This window comes from Odocoileus virginianus, chromosome 13, assembly GCF_023699985.2.
Source record: "Odocoileus virginianus isolate 20LAN1187 ecotype Illinois chromosome 13, Ovbor_1.2, whole genome shotgun sequence".
In the NCBI taxonomy this organism is placed as follows: Eukaryota; Metazoa; Chordata; class Mammalia; order Artiodactyla; family Cervidae; genus Odocoileus; species Odocoileus virginianus.
Genome location: NC_069686.1, coordinates 13,197,804 through 13,214,426, shown reverse-complemented (window position 1 = coordinate 13,214,426; position 16,623 = coordinate 13,197,804). Strand labels below are relative to the sequence as shown.

The window sequence follows — 16,623 nt, the reverse complement described above, 5'->3', positions numbered from 1 at the left end:
AGGACTGCAAAAGTGAATAAAACATGACCCTTCAAGGAGCATGTGATGTTTTCTATCCTTTTCTGCCCTTATGTTATTTTGTCTGCTTACTTGCTTTCAGCTCAGTTGTATGGGCATTAACTGCCACTTAGTTTAAATTTTGAGCTTGTCAATCCATCTTCTGGGGACACAGAGCAGAATTAACACTTGATTGTGTTCGAATCCAGCTCAGTGTGTTCTGCTATCATCTTGGTCATTCAGATTTTCTTCCTGTTTCATAATCTCTAAAGACCTATTCAAGGATCTGTAAGATCTTAGAGCTGCTCTGTAAACTACACAGGTAAAACCTTAGCATAGAGAAAAATGACATTTAAAAATATTTAATAAGAAAAGAATCTTATACCAGATTTTTTAATTGCTTTGTTAAAAGTCCATGGTATCTATGAATTTTTCATCTTGATATTAGAAGTGTCATTAGTAGTAGAAAATAAATCAGATGACTTTAATAAAGAAATCAAACATGACTGTAAGTATCCACTAAACATTAAATCAGGGCTTCCCAGGTGGCTCAGTGGTAGAGAATCCGCCTGCCATTGTAGGAGATGCAGATTCTATCTTCGGGTTGGGAAGCTCCCTGGAGGAGGAAATGGTAACCCATTTCTAAACGAAGAGCCCATTTCATCATTTTTCTTGCCTGAAAAATCCCATGGACAGAGGATCCTGGTAGGCTACAGTCCAGAGGAACTTGGTAGGCTACAGTCCATGGGGTTGCAGAGTCAGACATGACTGAGCATAAGCATTAAATTAGACTCATGGATAGTCATTGTCTCATCTCATGTGTCTTTAAAAGCTGGGTGTTTCTTTTTTAAATGACCTGTAGAATAGTGTTAAAAAGATGCTTAAACTAGAGCTTTCAAAATACAGTTAAAATAATGGTCAGGTTTTTTTAACTTTGGCTAAATTCTGATTCTAGGCTTTAGCTTCAGTAATCTTCTAAAAGTCCAGCCCATTTCATAATTTAATGTATAATAGATTTTTTCAACCTTATAATCAACTCCATAATTCAGAAGTTTTTAATTTAGCTGAAAAGAATTCTGGCTAGCAGACACTAGATGTGTCCCTTTTAAGGTGAGATTATTTGGTAGTTTCTGCTAATTCTTTTGTCCCTTCCAAATAGTTTTTGGTGGCTAGACTGGCCACTGTGTCCACATATTCCATACACGACTCCCATTGCCTGTCCCCCTTGTACACAGGTCAGTTTATGCTTTTCTGTTGATTTCCACACAAAGTATATTCTTTCTTGGAGCTGTTAACATCCAGAGAGGACTGTTGAGCCTATGATTTCAAAGCTTCTATTTCTGTGTTCCAAAAGCTTCTATTTTCTCTGTTCCAAAAGTATAATTTTTAATATGTACTGTATATTGTGGGACAAACACAAAATATTTATTTTATTCTGTCTGTATTTATGAGAAATTCTAAAAAAAAGTGAACTCCACTCTTAATTAAGCAGAAAAAGAATTTCCTCCCATTATTTTTCTGTAATGTTTATTATTTGACTGGCTTATGATTTTTGTATCTTTTAAAATATAGTTAAGACTCTTAAATACCTGACTTGAACATTTTGAACATTGAATATATAGAAAAAATGTGAATTGTGGAATACAGGGTCTTTTTCTTACGTTGAGAAATGATGGACTTGGCTTTTTCTAGCTCTACTGTTGGCTCTCAAGCTAGGTTTATACTTCCAGAGAATCAGAAGTCAAAGGGATGTATTTGAGTCAGTAGTCATGAATACCCCCCACACATCAGATAATCTAGGTCTGGAAGGAGGAATAAGCTTCATGTAGTGTGAATGTACACAAGCCTTTTCATAGATAGCTATTCATACAAGAAATGTTGAAATAGTCTTGACCATCTGTTATTTGCTGTTTTCATTCATCCATTCTCCCCTTTAGTATGTCATGTTGCATAAAGGACAGAATGTTGTTTCTACCTTTTCTGAAAATGAGTCTGTAATGTTTAAGCAGCTACTGTATAGTTAATGCACACAAATGTGTTACATATATCCAGATCAGTCTAACCGACTAATTTCTAAAATTCCTAGCAATGAAAATAAAGACTGTACAAATGGCATTATTATTGCTGTTGTTTAGCTCTAAAAAATAAAAGTCTTCTACTTTCAAGTATGATCTCCCCTTTGGGATTAGGGCCTTTGATGTTTCATTGTTGTGTTTTAATTTATTAATTTCATCTGAGGCAGCCAGAGAAGGTTCTCTAGAATTTTATGAAGACTGTTTCTAATAATCTCTTATTATAAATGCTCATTAAGCATTTCTGCTTAAGCTCTATTTTCTGTTTGTACATTTGTCCTGTAGTGTAGTTGACTTAAATTGTTAAGCAAAACCAAAAAGATTTCTCATCCCTTTAATTGCATAAATTGTGATTTCTGACTTCAGTTTAAATTTTCTTATCACTAACAGAAGAAACTCACAGACCTCTGCCATCAAACCATCAAGGGCTTAAATTCTTTTATCAGATATGTTTATGAGGGGCCACAGCTATGCTGCCTGAACTGCCTTTTTTTTTTACTTTCTAGTTCACTAATCAAATGTATGTTAGATTGATTATTGTAAAAGTATAAACCATAGAAAATTTGACAAGATAGATGTGTAAATTATCCTTCTGACAGAACTAATGATGCACTCCAAGCACCTTCTGTTTTCCAGCGCTTGGTGAGTGACTTCATTAAATATGCAATGACTGTTGGGTGGCTTCTCAGACGATGGTTCAGTTCCTTGTGGAATTGCATTATTACTAGAGGTGTAAAACCAGGCAGACAAGCTAGCTGTTGGGCATCCTGCTGTGGTTCTAATGTGCTCCATCTTGTTGGAGCAGTTGTTTGCAGTCTTTTCAGGACAATTACATCCATAACCACAGGACACATTCAGTGAAACTATATTACAGATAACAGTGGAGACTGGCATTGACTGCTTTTCACCCCACTCTCCTGAGTTGCCTCAGTGTTGGTGGCTTAAAATAATGACACTTTTACCACTCACAGAGTAGGTTTGTTTTCTTTTTAATACCCTGGAGCAAATCTGGAAATAACTGATTTGTAACTTTAAGTGTTAAAATCATCGGATATTTGAGGTGAAAAGATCCTGTAGATTCTAATCCCTTTGCAGATGAGAAAACTCAGGCTGAGGCATTGTGGTGAGTTGTCCCTTAGGGAGATGGTAGGAGGACCTGGTAGAACATCTTTCAGTGGTAGAGATGGCATGAATAGGAATTTGTACATTCAGCTTCTGGTTTTAAAACTCTTTCTTAAACAGAATTTTTCTTTTGAATTTAAGATTTTTTTTCTCCTGCTGTAGAGCATTTTCCCTCTTCTTAATACCAGCAGTACTTCTATATTTCCAGAAGCCAAGCAGAATATTTTGCTTTCTGAAAATGTCATGCTATTTATTATTTTAATGACAATTGATGGTTTCCTGGGAAACTAGACAGAAAAGATGGTTTGATTTGAGCTTAAAATGGTATTTAAGATTTCCAAAAGGCAGATACTATGGTGTATCACTACAGCCTGATAAATGGGAGTGCATTTTAGAATGACAGGCTGAATGCTTTAATGAAAGAAGCTTTCCCATTTTAGTTGGCCAATTAAATCATTGTTGATGACTTAGATCATTAATGAACATTTGTGGAAAATGACCATTTGAATTCAATTATTGCAATAATACATTTGACAAGTACTGACCACAAATAATTCTAGCCATAAATAAGGTTTATCCATTTTGCCACACATAAGTCAGTATCTTGCTTTGCCTTTTAGTGCCACAGCAAGTTGATGTTTCAGAATTCTTTTATGGATTAAGTATATATCCTTTCTTACAAAAGTTCTATTTAGAAAAGATTATGTTTTTCATTGAATGCCTTTTAAAATATAATTTATGCTGCTAACTATTGTATTCATTATTCTCAGAATAAATTAGCAGGACTTAGAAAACAAGAAGGGAAACATATAGTATGTAAAATCTGATCATTATTATTTAAGATGGTTTAGGTATTTGATTTATTCAGTGATTAAAAAAACTCTAATTCTGGAAAAACAATAGGAAGAAAAATAACCATTATTTGAACATGCAAATTTATTGTAAAGTTACATGGAAAGAAAATGTAAATGGAAAGCTTCATAACCAGATTTTTTTTCTTAAGCCCAAAGTTCAGATTTTTTCAATTTTTAAAAAGATTTTGTTCTTCTCAGAATATTTTATGGATATGTATATCTTGTCATTTTTGCTTTAGTATACCCCAAAAAATCATCTGGGTGTGTTTTCTTTAGTTAATTTTATTTTCTCTGAAACTTTGGCATGTTTTGGTAAAGACCAGACAGAGGTGGGTTCTTTTAGAATGCATGTTTTTCTCATTTTGTTATTTGTAAAATGGGCCATAATCTCAGTCCAAGCTTCCTCCATCTCCATTTTATAGTCTGCAGAGAAAGGAGACACTGTGGAGCACAGGCTTCCCGTGGGAATACATTGGGCTTAATGAGCTTGATAGTCTGGTGGGCTCAATAAATCAAATAAAGCAAAACATTTCTCATTTTTGAATAAAAGCATTTATCACACAGTGTTTGTTCATTCATGGTCGCAAGATTGATTGGTTTCCACCATCGTAGTGTATATTGAAGCATTTTTGATTTTGTTTTTTCAGTGGGCAAGTTACGGAAGCAGTGGCTAAAGGAAAGTATCTCTGATGTCGGCTTTGGGATGCTGAAGTCTGTCAAGGAATATGTGGACCCCAATAACATCTTTGGAAACAGAAACCTTTTATAAATCCGTTACTATTGCTAAGAAAAATGTCACTTTTAAGTCTTTAACTATGGTTATACCAGTAATCAAATATATCATGGACTTTATTTCAGCTGCATTTGTTTGTTGGTTTAAAATAAGTTTGTTTCATTCTGTAGTTTGTTTTGTTTCTGCATCTATGGATTGACAGATGGTATTCCTAAATCTCTCTCATTGTAGGTGCGTTAGTGTACAGCCAACTGGTTGTCATTTCAAATTTCAGTCAGGCAGCACAAGGCTGGCTACCAGTTGTTATTTCAGAGGAGGATGCTGCCAGCTGTTCTGTATTGATGTTTCTTCTTGGGGAACAAAGGCAGATTTTGGTGTCATCTATTGTTTCGCCTGCCCGCTTTTTAAAAGAATGTTTCTGGGAAGCAGCTATGTAGGGAAGGATTCCACTGAGGAGTTATATACATGTATGTTTTTTTAAGAGTGCATTACTAGTGTGAGTAGGCCATTAAGGGAAAATACCTATGAAAGAGCATTAGGCAACCTCTTATTTAGGATGCCTCCAGTTCTGTAAGATGCTTGCCTACGTTTTTCTTTGAAATTAGTATCCAGTTATGAAACGTTAAATCATTAGGATGATTTATTCTGTCAGGGGACATCTTTTGTTCTCCATATTTCTGTTTCTGCTGAGGTATGAGTTGAATTTGTATCACTGAGATAACATATGGTTATATCCTAATTCATTTTTTATATGTTTTATAAGGAAAGCTGATGTCTCTTTCATTGTATGTGAAGAAAAGGTTTACCATGAAAGAAATGCCTTTATTCAGTTTAGAGTACCGATGTTTCTCATTTCACATTCTTGTTGCTGAGATGCAGGAGAAACTGCCAGAGGAGCGGAAGAAGGAAGACTCCTTACACTGAATGTCTCCAGTTCAAAGAATTGCTTGGCTGAAGAAATGCAGTCATCATTCAGCTACTGAAATAGGAAAACCTCAATAGTTTCAATGAGAAAAAACCTTTTTGTAAAAAAAATTAGCCCAAACAACATGAAAAATTTCCATATAAAAGTAGAGTTTCAATTTAGTTTTTAATAATGGTTTAATGCCTTTTTTGAATTACTGGTTTAACCTAAATTTTTAAAACAGTAGTTATTAATACAAATGACATAATCAAAAGTTTGAAATATCATATTTCTTAAATAATAGAACATTAACCACACATAGCAAACATTTTTACATTCAAACCTGCATATTAAATAGTTACGTTGAATCACTGTCAAGGTTCATGATTCACATTTTGAGATGGATTCTTTTCTTAATGCAATATCTAACTTTTGATAATTTTTTTAAAATTAATATTTGATCAGCTAATGTAAGTCAAAATGCAGACGATCCTTTAAAAGGACACACTGTTTATGTAGCAACAGCTCCAAAGTATTTTTGGGCAGTTTGATACCTTTTATATCTGATGTAGCCTTAACCAGAAAAGTGAAAATCTAAAATTGACAAAGTGATATTTTTAAGTCTTCAAAGTGATAAATAATTTTTAAAAAAATTGGCCTGAAACTAATAAACTTAAAATCTGTAAGCAAATAAAATTGCAATACTAGTTTAACAAAAACAAAATAATTATTTATTAGATGCTGCCTCTCTTCACTGGTGATTTATTTTTAATTAGAAAATTTCCAGCAGATCTTTGCTTCAAGCCCTTGATATTTGAAATAGTTGGATACCTGATGAGGAAATTAACACTTGCTTCTAGGGTTATAAGAATCTCAGCTTTATAAAATGCATCTATTCAGGAAACTAATTTCTCTAATTGGTGATCAAAATGTAAAATTTAATACAGTACTAATATCTCACTGACGTGTATACATGTTTCTGAGTAATATTTTTACAATAAAACATAGATTCATAAGCAGATCCATTCCTTTGCACGTGATTGTTATAACATTCTTTTCCAGGGAGTTCAGGTTTCAGCAACCTCAGGATTAGGAAATGTAACACCTGAAATTGTTGGTTCATTATTCTACATGAACCTTATGGAAATTAGTGATTTATGCTTTTGTTTTTCTTCTCTGATGCATGCCTGACTCCCCAACCTTGATTTTGTAGTGACTACATTTTGCAGTTTGAATCATTTCTACAGGGATGATATTGAAACATATGAACACTTGTCAGTACTGTTTCGTTCTGATTTAGTAAATCAGAAAGCATTTCCCTGCTTCCACACTCCTGCTGTTGAGAGGTGCCTGAGCATATACTTAGTGTCTGCAGAGAGTTGAGTTCTTGTATACACACAGAAGCACTTAAAACCTTGCCTCCTGTTTCTGAAATATCTGAAAATGGCTTCATAAAAGTTAAAGCCAGAGGATGTTGCTTATGTGAGGCTTGAATAAGTTTATTTATGTAGCCTATTTGGTTTTCAGGACTGTGTAACATTGATTTGTCTTTCTAAAATTAGCTATATTTTATTTGATGATGTCACATTTGAGTTGGCGTTTTAGTGGGAATAGGAATTGCTGCTAGTGAGAAATGGCATTGAATACTAAGGACTCAGTATGAACAAGCTTTATTGACCCTTAGAGAAATGGTTGCCTTAATGTTTGGTGCACTTTACAATGTATAAGTGAGTTTATTAGTCTTACTAAGTAACATGAGCTTTTTTAGTTTTAGTTAGAATTGCAAAAGCCACATGTTTACTGTGCCCAGCATTTTACCACAAAGAAGGAGGATTACATTCTTTCCTATGTTGAGGAATTGGGAGTTTTCTTAGTACTCTTACCTAAAAGCTAATTATGAAGCTGGAAGCCTTCTGGTATACATAGCTGTGTTGATGTATTTTGGAAAACAAAAATGCAGTGAAGGATGAGCTTCTATCAGTGTGTGTATTAAACTAGATGCAGGTGGTTACAAGAAAACCTCTTTTAGAATATCCCTTTAGTAACTGCTAAGTAAGTCCTAGCTTGCATTTTTGAAAATGACTTTTGCCTCCAGTGATTTTCTGCTGTCATATTCTTTTGTATTTTCTACTTCCTAACTATAGTTGATCAGAAAAGCCCTGTGGTCCCAAGCTGAAGCCTGTAACCTCAGCTGCTCCAATGGGCTGAGTTTGGTTGAGCATTTATTCTATGTAAACATAGGACACAAATATTTATTATGCATTGATGCATAAACTGCACATGCAGGTGCTTGAAGCAACCAAGGTGGAATTCTGTGGAAAGCATATCTACATTTTAAGAAGCACTGAGACAGGAGTTAAAGACAGCTTTAATAACTTTTTGTTACCACTTAATCTTTAGCAACTTTAATTTTAATTAGGGTTTAACTCATGGTGTGTGAAAAGCCAAAAATAAGAAGTGCCAGGTTAGGACTGAAGAATCCAGAACCACCTTTGGCTTAACGAGTTCTGGAAGCTTGAAGTCTTCACATTCCCAGATGAGCCACCTGTCAATATATGTGTTTAATCCTTACTAATTTCATATACATTGATGCTGAAATCCAGGAAGTGTAAAAGATTGTTTTAAACTATTGAAATACAGTGTGTGACATAAAGTATGTAAGTTATTCAGCTTTCTTCTCCCTAAGCCAACTGTTTGTCTTTAGTATGAAATTTAACTGTAAAAAGCTACCTGTAATGTCACCAGATTATAGAAACTTATATTGTTAATAAAATGGACCTGGGTCTAAGAGATTTTTTTTCTTCAAAGGGAGTATGAAGGTGTTTGTTCTTTTGTTTGCATCTGGGTTTGTCTTTCAATTTTAGTTCTTCATATTTCCACCAATTTGAAAACAAAATTTTTGTAATTTTATTAATGAAGCATAATCAAGTACAACCTAAATATAACTAAATCCTTTTGGATTTATAGCTGAGCATGTTGTTAGCTAGGTTTAATTACTCTCTAATTATTTTAAATCAATGTTATATTCCTAGGAGGTGTTTAGTTTCCTGTGAACCTGAAGCATTCCCATTTGAACTTTGGAAGATCCTCAGAGAATGAGCACTTATGTGCTCTTCTAACCACAACAGTTCCTTAAGAAACGTGAGTAAGGACCACTGAAGCCAAAGAACCATCACAGAATTAAGTAACTTTAATTCTGTAAGCTTGAAAAGATTTTGTTTTGCTTCCCTAAGGAGTTTAACTTTATACTTTTTCTTCCCCACAAGGAAGAAGATAATACATTAAGTATCATTAAGAACATTTTTCAAATACTCTGAACTTCGAAAGGAGAGAGAGAGAGAGAGAGAAAGGAAACAAATGTTTTAGTGTGGGTTTCTAAGTAGTATATGTACATGTTTTTAAGGCATCTTATTGTTGGTAGTGTTTTTTGTGAGCACCCTATGATGAAACGTGTTGTTTAACCACTAAAGCAGTCTTGTTCACATATCCAAGAAGGACATGAAACACTTGTGCTGGTATACAGTTTCTATAAATAATTATTTTTTGAGCTATTTAAAGAATATTCCCCCAAAGCATACAGTGCCTTGTTGGGATGTTTTTTTTCCCCCCCTTCCATGAAATAGCCATTATTTAAAATGAGTGGGAGAGGATAAGTCTTTAAAGACAGAGCTTGTGTAGCAGTTCAAAGCGATTCCTCTTCGAGAACACATCAGGAATTAAGTCGTGTGTAGAAACATGGAAGATCCTTCCACAGTGTTGGTTTCAATCACCTATTCTTGCATATTGAACTAATCGTGTGGTAGACCTGTACTCTTACGTACACCTATTCAGTCAGTGGAATTTACATGTACTTTCTTGCATTTTCACTCCTGCTGTCCCAGCTTAGCCCTAAAATGTGGCTCGGCCGACGTGGCATATTCACTGTGTCATGAAGACACCCACTATACATTTTAGCTGTTTGCTCACACAGCTCCCTGAGGAGCAGAGCCTGGAGTCGGGGAGGGGGTGGGGTTCGTATTCCTTATGTTGTGTGTCAGTCATTTTTTGTGTGATGGTGCCTTCAGAGTAATAAATATTTCTGTTTCTGAACAATGATAAATCTTATGAGAAATATGTGTAGGTCATGTTTCTTAATTTTTGTCCTTTTTTTGCTAAGCCTGTGAAATACTTTGGCTCTGAGACAACTTGACTTGAATAATATCTTATCCCGAGTCTTCCTCCAAGGCAGTGCATCTTTCCTGCCAGTACTGTAGTCACCTTTTGGGAACTACACATGGGTAAGCACTTGTATGTAAGCCATTATACTGCTGTAACTAATGCATACAAACAGTTCTTCTCTTTACACTGATAGTCTTCAAAGTGGGTATGTAGTGGGAAGGAAAATTGCTAAGGGATTCCAACATAGCTTTGTCAGTTCAGACTGAGCCATACTGTTTTCCAAAGGGCTCAATACACAATCTGTTTACTGTGCTTTCAATGTATGTTTGGATTCTCCTTTTACTGCTTTTCCTAGACTGTACTGTTCTATAAGTAAATGCCCATGTGTGATTTTTAAGATGTGCTGGGGAAAAAATAATAAAACAATACCCAAACCATGCATTGTTACAGAAATTGTTGCTTTGTTCTTGTTGATTTCATTTAATCTTTGTTGACAGCTTCATGCTATCCTCAAGAGAATAAGGACACAGTCTCTTCCTGTAAGCAGTCTTCTCCAGGAGTGAATGACCAGTGAGCAGGTGCTGATTTGGCCCTGCTTGTGGTTCCCCCGCTGGAGGGAAGGTTGGAGCTGTGTGGACTCTGAAATAACTAGGGATTGAACTTGTTAAACCCAGTCTTACTTGATACATTTCAAGATTATAGCCCTAAATAATAAGTTAGTTATAGTTAGTTAAAGGAGTTTTCTACTTGGCTCATATAAGGCTCAGTCTGAATGAACCTTAGAAATCATCTCGTCTTACTTTTGGTCAAATATAATTGCTACCGAATCTTTCCATCCCCCCAGGCCACAAACAGATAACCTAGTCCTCCTGAACATTTGCTGTGACCACATGGGAATTTATTGCCTTTCTAGCAAGCCTTTTCCCCGTTTCTGAAATCTTCCAGAATTCATAGGTTTTTGCCTGTTAGACCAAAATCTGTGTCCTGTCCATTAATGTGACTTCTGTCTCATCTAGTCATAAAGATTGTGCCGTTGCTCTGTTGCAGGGCAGCTCTTCAAATGTTTGAAAACAGCTCATGTTCCCCTAGATTTTTCCAATCAACTGTTGCTCCTGTCACTTCTAGACCCTTCACCATCCTCATCTGTCTCCATATATGCCTACTTGATGTTCTTAAAATGAGTTGTCAGGACCTACATGTTCCAGAATAGTTCCAATGATTTCCTCATTCCTTGTTCCAATATTTTTTAGTCACTCATGCATCTTTGCTGGACCTTGCACTCGCACCTCACACTGACCTTGAATTTAACAGTTTGTCTTTTTTGCATGTTACATTTTCGCCACATCTCCATGGAGGCTGATTTAAAAAAAAAAAAAAAAAAATATATATATATATATATAAAGCCTCATTACTTATATTTATTCTTACTAAAATTTGTGTCTTACTCTATTTAGTTGCAGATTTTTCAAAATTTTAGATTCTTGGCTCTTACAAGGAATATTGTTTGCCGCATCCAGCTTTGGGACAGCAATAGAATCCAGACATGTACAGTTCTGGATTCTTATCCAAGTAATGGCAGGTCTCTGGAACTCATAGCCAGGGCCTGCCCAATAACACATCCAGGAAAGAGCATTCAAGGGTCAGGGCGCTAGCATTTCCACTTAGCATGCTATTGTTCACCTCTATTTTTGCATTTTGTCAACAAATAGGCTTTCTTTCAGTGAATCAACGCTTATGCCAGACAGACACTAAACATACAGTTACATCTACTTGATTTAACCAGGTGCCAGACTGAAATCCTTTGATAAACCTTACTGCTCCAGTTTCCTGTGCTACCCTATCAGAAAAACAAATGGGATCTTACTGCTATCACATTTACTTTTGTGTGTGTTTGTCCTCAGGGGCCTCTTTCTTTTTCAATATACTTGCAAAGTCAACTTGTGCTGCATTTTCTGATGTCTGTTGATTGGGTGTAGTATTGCCTGATGGAAACCTCTAAATCCATTCTTCCGAAGTTCTACTACATCCTTTGTACCGTATTGTGCCCACATTAGAGCTGGAAAGATAATTTTTTTTTAAATGACTGAAATGTGTTGCTATAAGCTATAAAATAACTTAGGAAAAATTAGAGTTCTAAGTCTAAGAACACGGTGGAAAGTGTTCTAGTCTGGAAATTATGTGGATGCTCAATTTTTATCTGCCAACCACAAGTCACTTTTCCTACTTGGGCCTAATATCTTTTGTAAAATAAAAAATCTCTGATGTCCCTTCTGACTGAGTCTGAGTGATTCTAATTGCTGCTGCTGCTAAGTTGCTTCAGTCATGTCCGACTCTGTGCAACCCCATAAACGGCAGCCCACCAGGCTCCCCTGTCCCTGGGATTCTCCAGGCAAGAACACTGGAGTGGGTTGCCATTTCCTTCTCCAATGCATGAAAGTGAAAAGTGAAAATGAAGTCGCTCAGTCGTGTCCGACTCTTCGAGACCCCATGAACTGCAGCCTACCAGGCTCCTCTGTCCATGGGATTTTCCAGGCAAGAGTACTGCAATGGGGTGCCATTGCCGTCTCCAGATTCTAATTGAGTCTGTATTTTTGCCTAACACTAGATGTCTTTAGTGGTGAAGAACCCGCCTATCAGTGCAGGAGACATAAAAGACATGAGTTCAATCCCTGGGTCGGGAAGATCCCCTGACGGAGGGCATGGCAACCCATTCCAGTATTCTTGCCTGGAGAATCCCATGGACAGAAGAGCCTGATGGGCTACTATGGTCCATAGGGTCACAAAGAGTTAGACATGACTAAAGTGACTTAGGATGCACTACCCTAGAATTGATTATTGCATTAATAACTTTCTAATTTCCCCCTATTAGCCAGACACTGCTGGGCACTTAACCCTAGACAAGAAGTTCTGATTGTAATCACAACAGCCCTGTAAAGTGGGTGGTATTGTCCCCCTCTTACCAGTGAAATAACTGAGGTTTGCTCAGTCGCTCAGTCATGTCCGACTCTTTGTGACTCCATGGACTAGCCCGCCAGGCTCCTCTGTCCATGGAATTTTCAGGCAAGAATAATGGAGTGTTTTGTTGTCGTTTGCTTCTCCAAGGGATCAAACCTGCATTTCCTGCATTGGCAGGTGGATACTCACCACTGTGCCACCTGAGGAGCCCGGCTGAGGTTTACTGACGATGAATGACACCCACTGTTAGTAGCCGGGAAGTGGCATTGCCAGAAGATGGAGCCAGGTCTGACAAAATCAAGTGCCTCTGTGCTGGCTTCTTCACTGCTCGAGGCTGTTTGTGCTGTGTAGTCAGTCAGAAGTCAAATGTATACAGAATTTCTGCCTTTCAAAGTAGATTATTAGTCATTGCCTTCCACTGAAGACCACAAGTAAGGAAACAGAGTCTTCTAAGTAGAGAGGAAAGACTGCTATCTTCATGACTACGTGCCATAGAAATACCAGGAAGCCTTTTGTCCCAGGTGCTGTCATGCTCTGTAAATGTTTAATCCACAAGGTCCTGTGATGATGGCTTTATAGGTTTAATATGAAACTCATAAAAGGAAGTGCTGTGTTTGAGGAATTTAATAAATTTGCATTTTTATAATTTTTATATTGTATTCCTTTGAGCTGTACTTAAAAATGTAAGAATAACCTATTACCCTAAGTTATATATCTTCCTATAGGGAGACTAGAAGTTGAAAACTAAGATTAAAGAAATGTTTTTTTATGATCTAAAACCAATCTAGGTTCTTGGGAAATTCACAGTTCCTTAAAGCTCCTAACTTAAGAATTAAGGTTGCTGCTGAAGGGATTTGAGCAACATTAAGGTACTCAAAAAGTTGCATATATTTTACAGTTAGAAGGAAGGTATAAATTTAGAATCTGGTGGCTATAGCCATGGTGGTTATGTGGTTGGACAACCAAGAACCCAGAGTTACAAGCTCATCACAAAATGTGTTGTTTGACTAATACTAAGGGTATAGCCCAGTAAATGAAAACAAAATCTCCAAATGTCACATTAGTCCTGGCTGTAGATCAACACGGAATGAGAGGCAGTTAGTGAATGGTGGGTAGTGAGCTGCAAGTTACACCATTGCTAGGAAGCTGCTCAGTGTGGGAGAAGGCACTTTCAGGAAAGCACAATCTCCCAGATGTTTCCAGATCGCTGGTAGTCATTAAAAAAAAAGACTGAGGAACGTAAGACAAAAGGTTGTATTTAAAAATGCTGCTATTCACTAGAAATGAAAGATCTGTCTTTGGTGATGTTATCTTTTTTTAAATCAGGTAGTGCAGACAGCCATACACCGCTTACCTAGGTTAGACTTCGAGCACTGCTAACCCTCCAAATGCCAGTGTGGAAATGAGTGCGAGCTATGGCTATATGGCAGAAGGCTCAAAAAGTTACTCCTATAAAGCTTCTCCAAGCCGTTTGCCCTTTCTTAAAATTTTTTTTTTCCTTTGCCCTTTCTTGTCTTGCTTTTCCTTGTAAGCTTATTTATCTGGGCATCTACCCCATAGCCTTCTACACACACATTTTTCTAATAACCTCACAGTTCTGTTCTGCCAAACCTCTGACAGTTCTGTTAGGATTCCATCTGAGGTGCTCCTCTGAGTTCTTAGAGGCCATGCCTGTACGTTCCTGTTTCACACCTCTGGGGGGGAGTGTCTGTGATTAAAGCCGTCTCGGTGCTAGGTGCTCTCTGCCAAACATCACGGCAGTTTTCCCTATTCCCAGTTGTCTGCTTCTCATGAATGGGTCAGAGTTAGCCACTGTACACCTGACCTTCACAAATAACATTGATGCGAATATCTTGGCCACAGCTAAGGCCAAATTCAAAGAGGGGCCATCATGAGGAATGTGAATCCTTTTGTAGGCGTGTTGTCACTGATCAAATGAATCTACTTGGTGGTTCTGCACAGAGCAAGTTTTTGTTCATGTCTGAGAAAATGGAAATAACCACTTGGGTACAACATGCTTATATTCTGAATGTGTGAGGAGGTGGGTTGACTGAGACTGAAATAATGGATGTAGTCCTCTAAAATATACTGTGCAGGTATTATGAAAAAATCTTAAAGGAGTAAAAAACTGAAGAAATAAAGGGAAATTTTTTTTTTTTTTGGTTGAGAAAAGTGCTTTTAGCACTGAGTCCATGAAGTTCTGGGAGCATACAAAAAAGCTTTAGGTATGAATGCCTTTGTTCAAATGGCAACATAGAGTCATCATAAAGTTATTTGCCTACTGAAATCAATAGATAGAGGTGAGTACTTTGAAGGCGAGTTTAAAATAAATATATCCTAAAACTATAGGACAGTAAGTGCCTGGGGAGTTAGATCTTCACAGTCTCGTCCAGGGCTCTGAGGGCTGGCCAGTTTTGTAGGCTTGATTCAGGAAGCTTGGCTGTTGCCAGGCAGCAACATGATCTATCAATTCTGGTGGGTACCTCTCTGGAGAGCTTGTGTAAGGAAGGGGACAAATGCCATAATTGACCTTTATTCCTTCCTTCAGTGGTAGGACCAGTCAGGATTTCCTGATGCATTACTAACCAGGAAATCCCAACTGCCTAGCGGCAAGGGGTTAAAAACTGTTCTGAAAAGCTTTTTATGTTCTGAAAGGCTAAATTACACATACATGCAAACCACAAACACACAGCACCTGGGTAAATAAAGTGTGGTTGAGTAAAGACTGAGCTATTTGCAAAAGGGAATCTGGAAAACATTTGGGTGGTTAACATTACTTACACTTTCTGCTTTTTTTTTTTTTAAGAAAAAAGTTGAGGAAATATGCAAAAAAAACCCTTATTTTTTAAAACATGGCTGTTAAAAATAAGATTTCAATTGATTTACTTTCCAAATGTTAAGGGGCTATGAAGATTGAGAGGGCACAGAGCTACTGCACAATGAAGCCACAAGACTTTTAGCACAGAGGTTGTTAAAGAACATTTCCCAGTGATGGAATTGCACTAAGGGATGCACTAAAGGGGTCATTAAACACTGATTGTCCTCCCAATGTGGGTTCAAACATCAGTGCTAAATGGTATCAGCTTATGTAATTAAGATTAAAATTGCTATAAATTCAAAATCGTTGGACTTCATAATAAGCCATTTTCTGATCTAGTAGAATTTGAGCACCCAGAAGGTCATGCTACAGAGGATTTATGCTGGGAACCTATGTGGGTCCCTGTATGGGTACCTATGTGGCTAAGTGATTTCTCCTTGAAGGAAAAAAAAATCATCATCTCAACTCAGCATTCAAAAAACTTAAGATCATGGCATCCAGTCCCATCACTTCATGGCAAATAGTTGGGGAAACAGTGAGAGACTTTATTTTGGTGGGCTCCAAAATCACTGCAGATGGTGACTGCAGCCATGAAATTAAAAGACACTTGCTCCTTAAAAGAAAAGCTGTGACCAATCTAGACAGCATATTAAAAAGCAGAGACATTACTTTGCTGACAAAGTTCTGTCAAACTATGGTTTTTCCAGTATGGATGTGTGTTGAACCAAAGAAAGCTGAGTGCCGAAGAATTGATGCTTTTGAACTGTGTTAGAGAAGACTCTTGAGAGTCCTTTGGACTGCAAGATCAAACCAGTCCATCCTAAAGGAAATGAGTCCTGAATATTCATTGGAAGGACTGGTGCTGAAGCTGAAACTCCAATACTTTGGCCACCAGATGCAAAGAACTGCCTCATTGTAAAAGACCCTGATGCTAGGAAAGATTGAAAACAGGAGAAGGACGATGGAGGATGAGATGGTTGGAGGGCATCATCGAGTCAATGACGTGAGTT

At 37.0% G+C, this 16,623-nt stretch overlaps 1 protein-coding gene across 1 annotated transcript in view; it reads left to right on the top strand.

Annotated features, from left to right (window-relative positions):
• Nucleotides 1–10,279, top strand: part of AGPS (alkylglycerone phosphate synthase) — a 138,537-nt gene extending 128,258 nt beyond the window's left edge. The window contains exon 20 of the mRNA XM_070475984.1: nt 4,693–10,279. Coding sequence (XP_070332085.1) covers nt 4,693–4,814 — 122 coding nt within the window. The 3' untranslated portion in view covers nt 4,815–10,279. The remainder of the gene's footprint in view (nt 1–4,692) is intronic.
• The last annotated feature ends 6,344 nt before the right edge of the window (nt 10,280–16,623 follow it).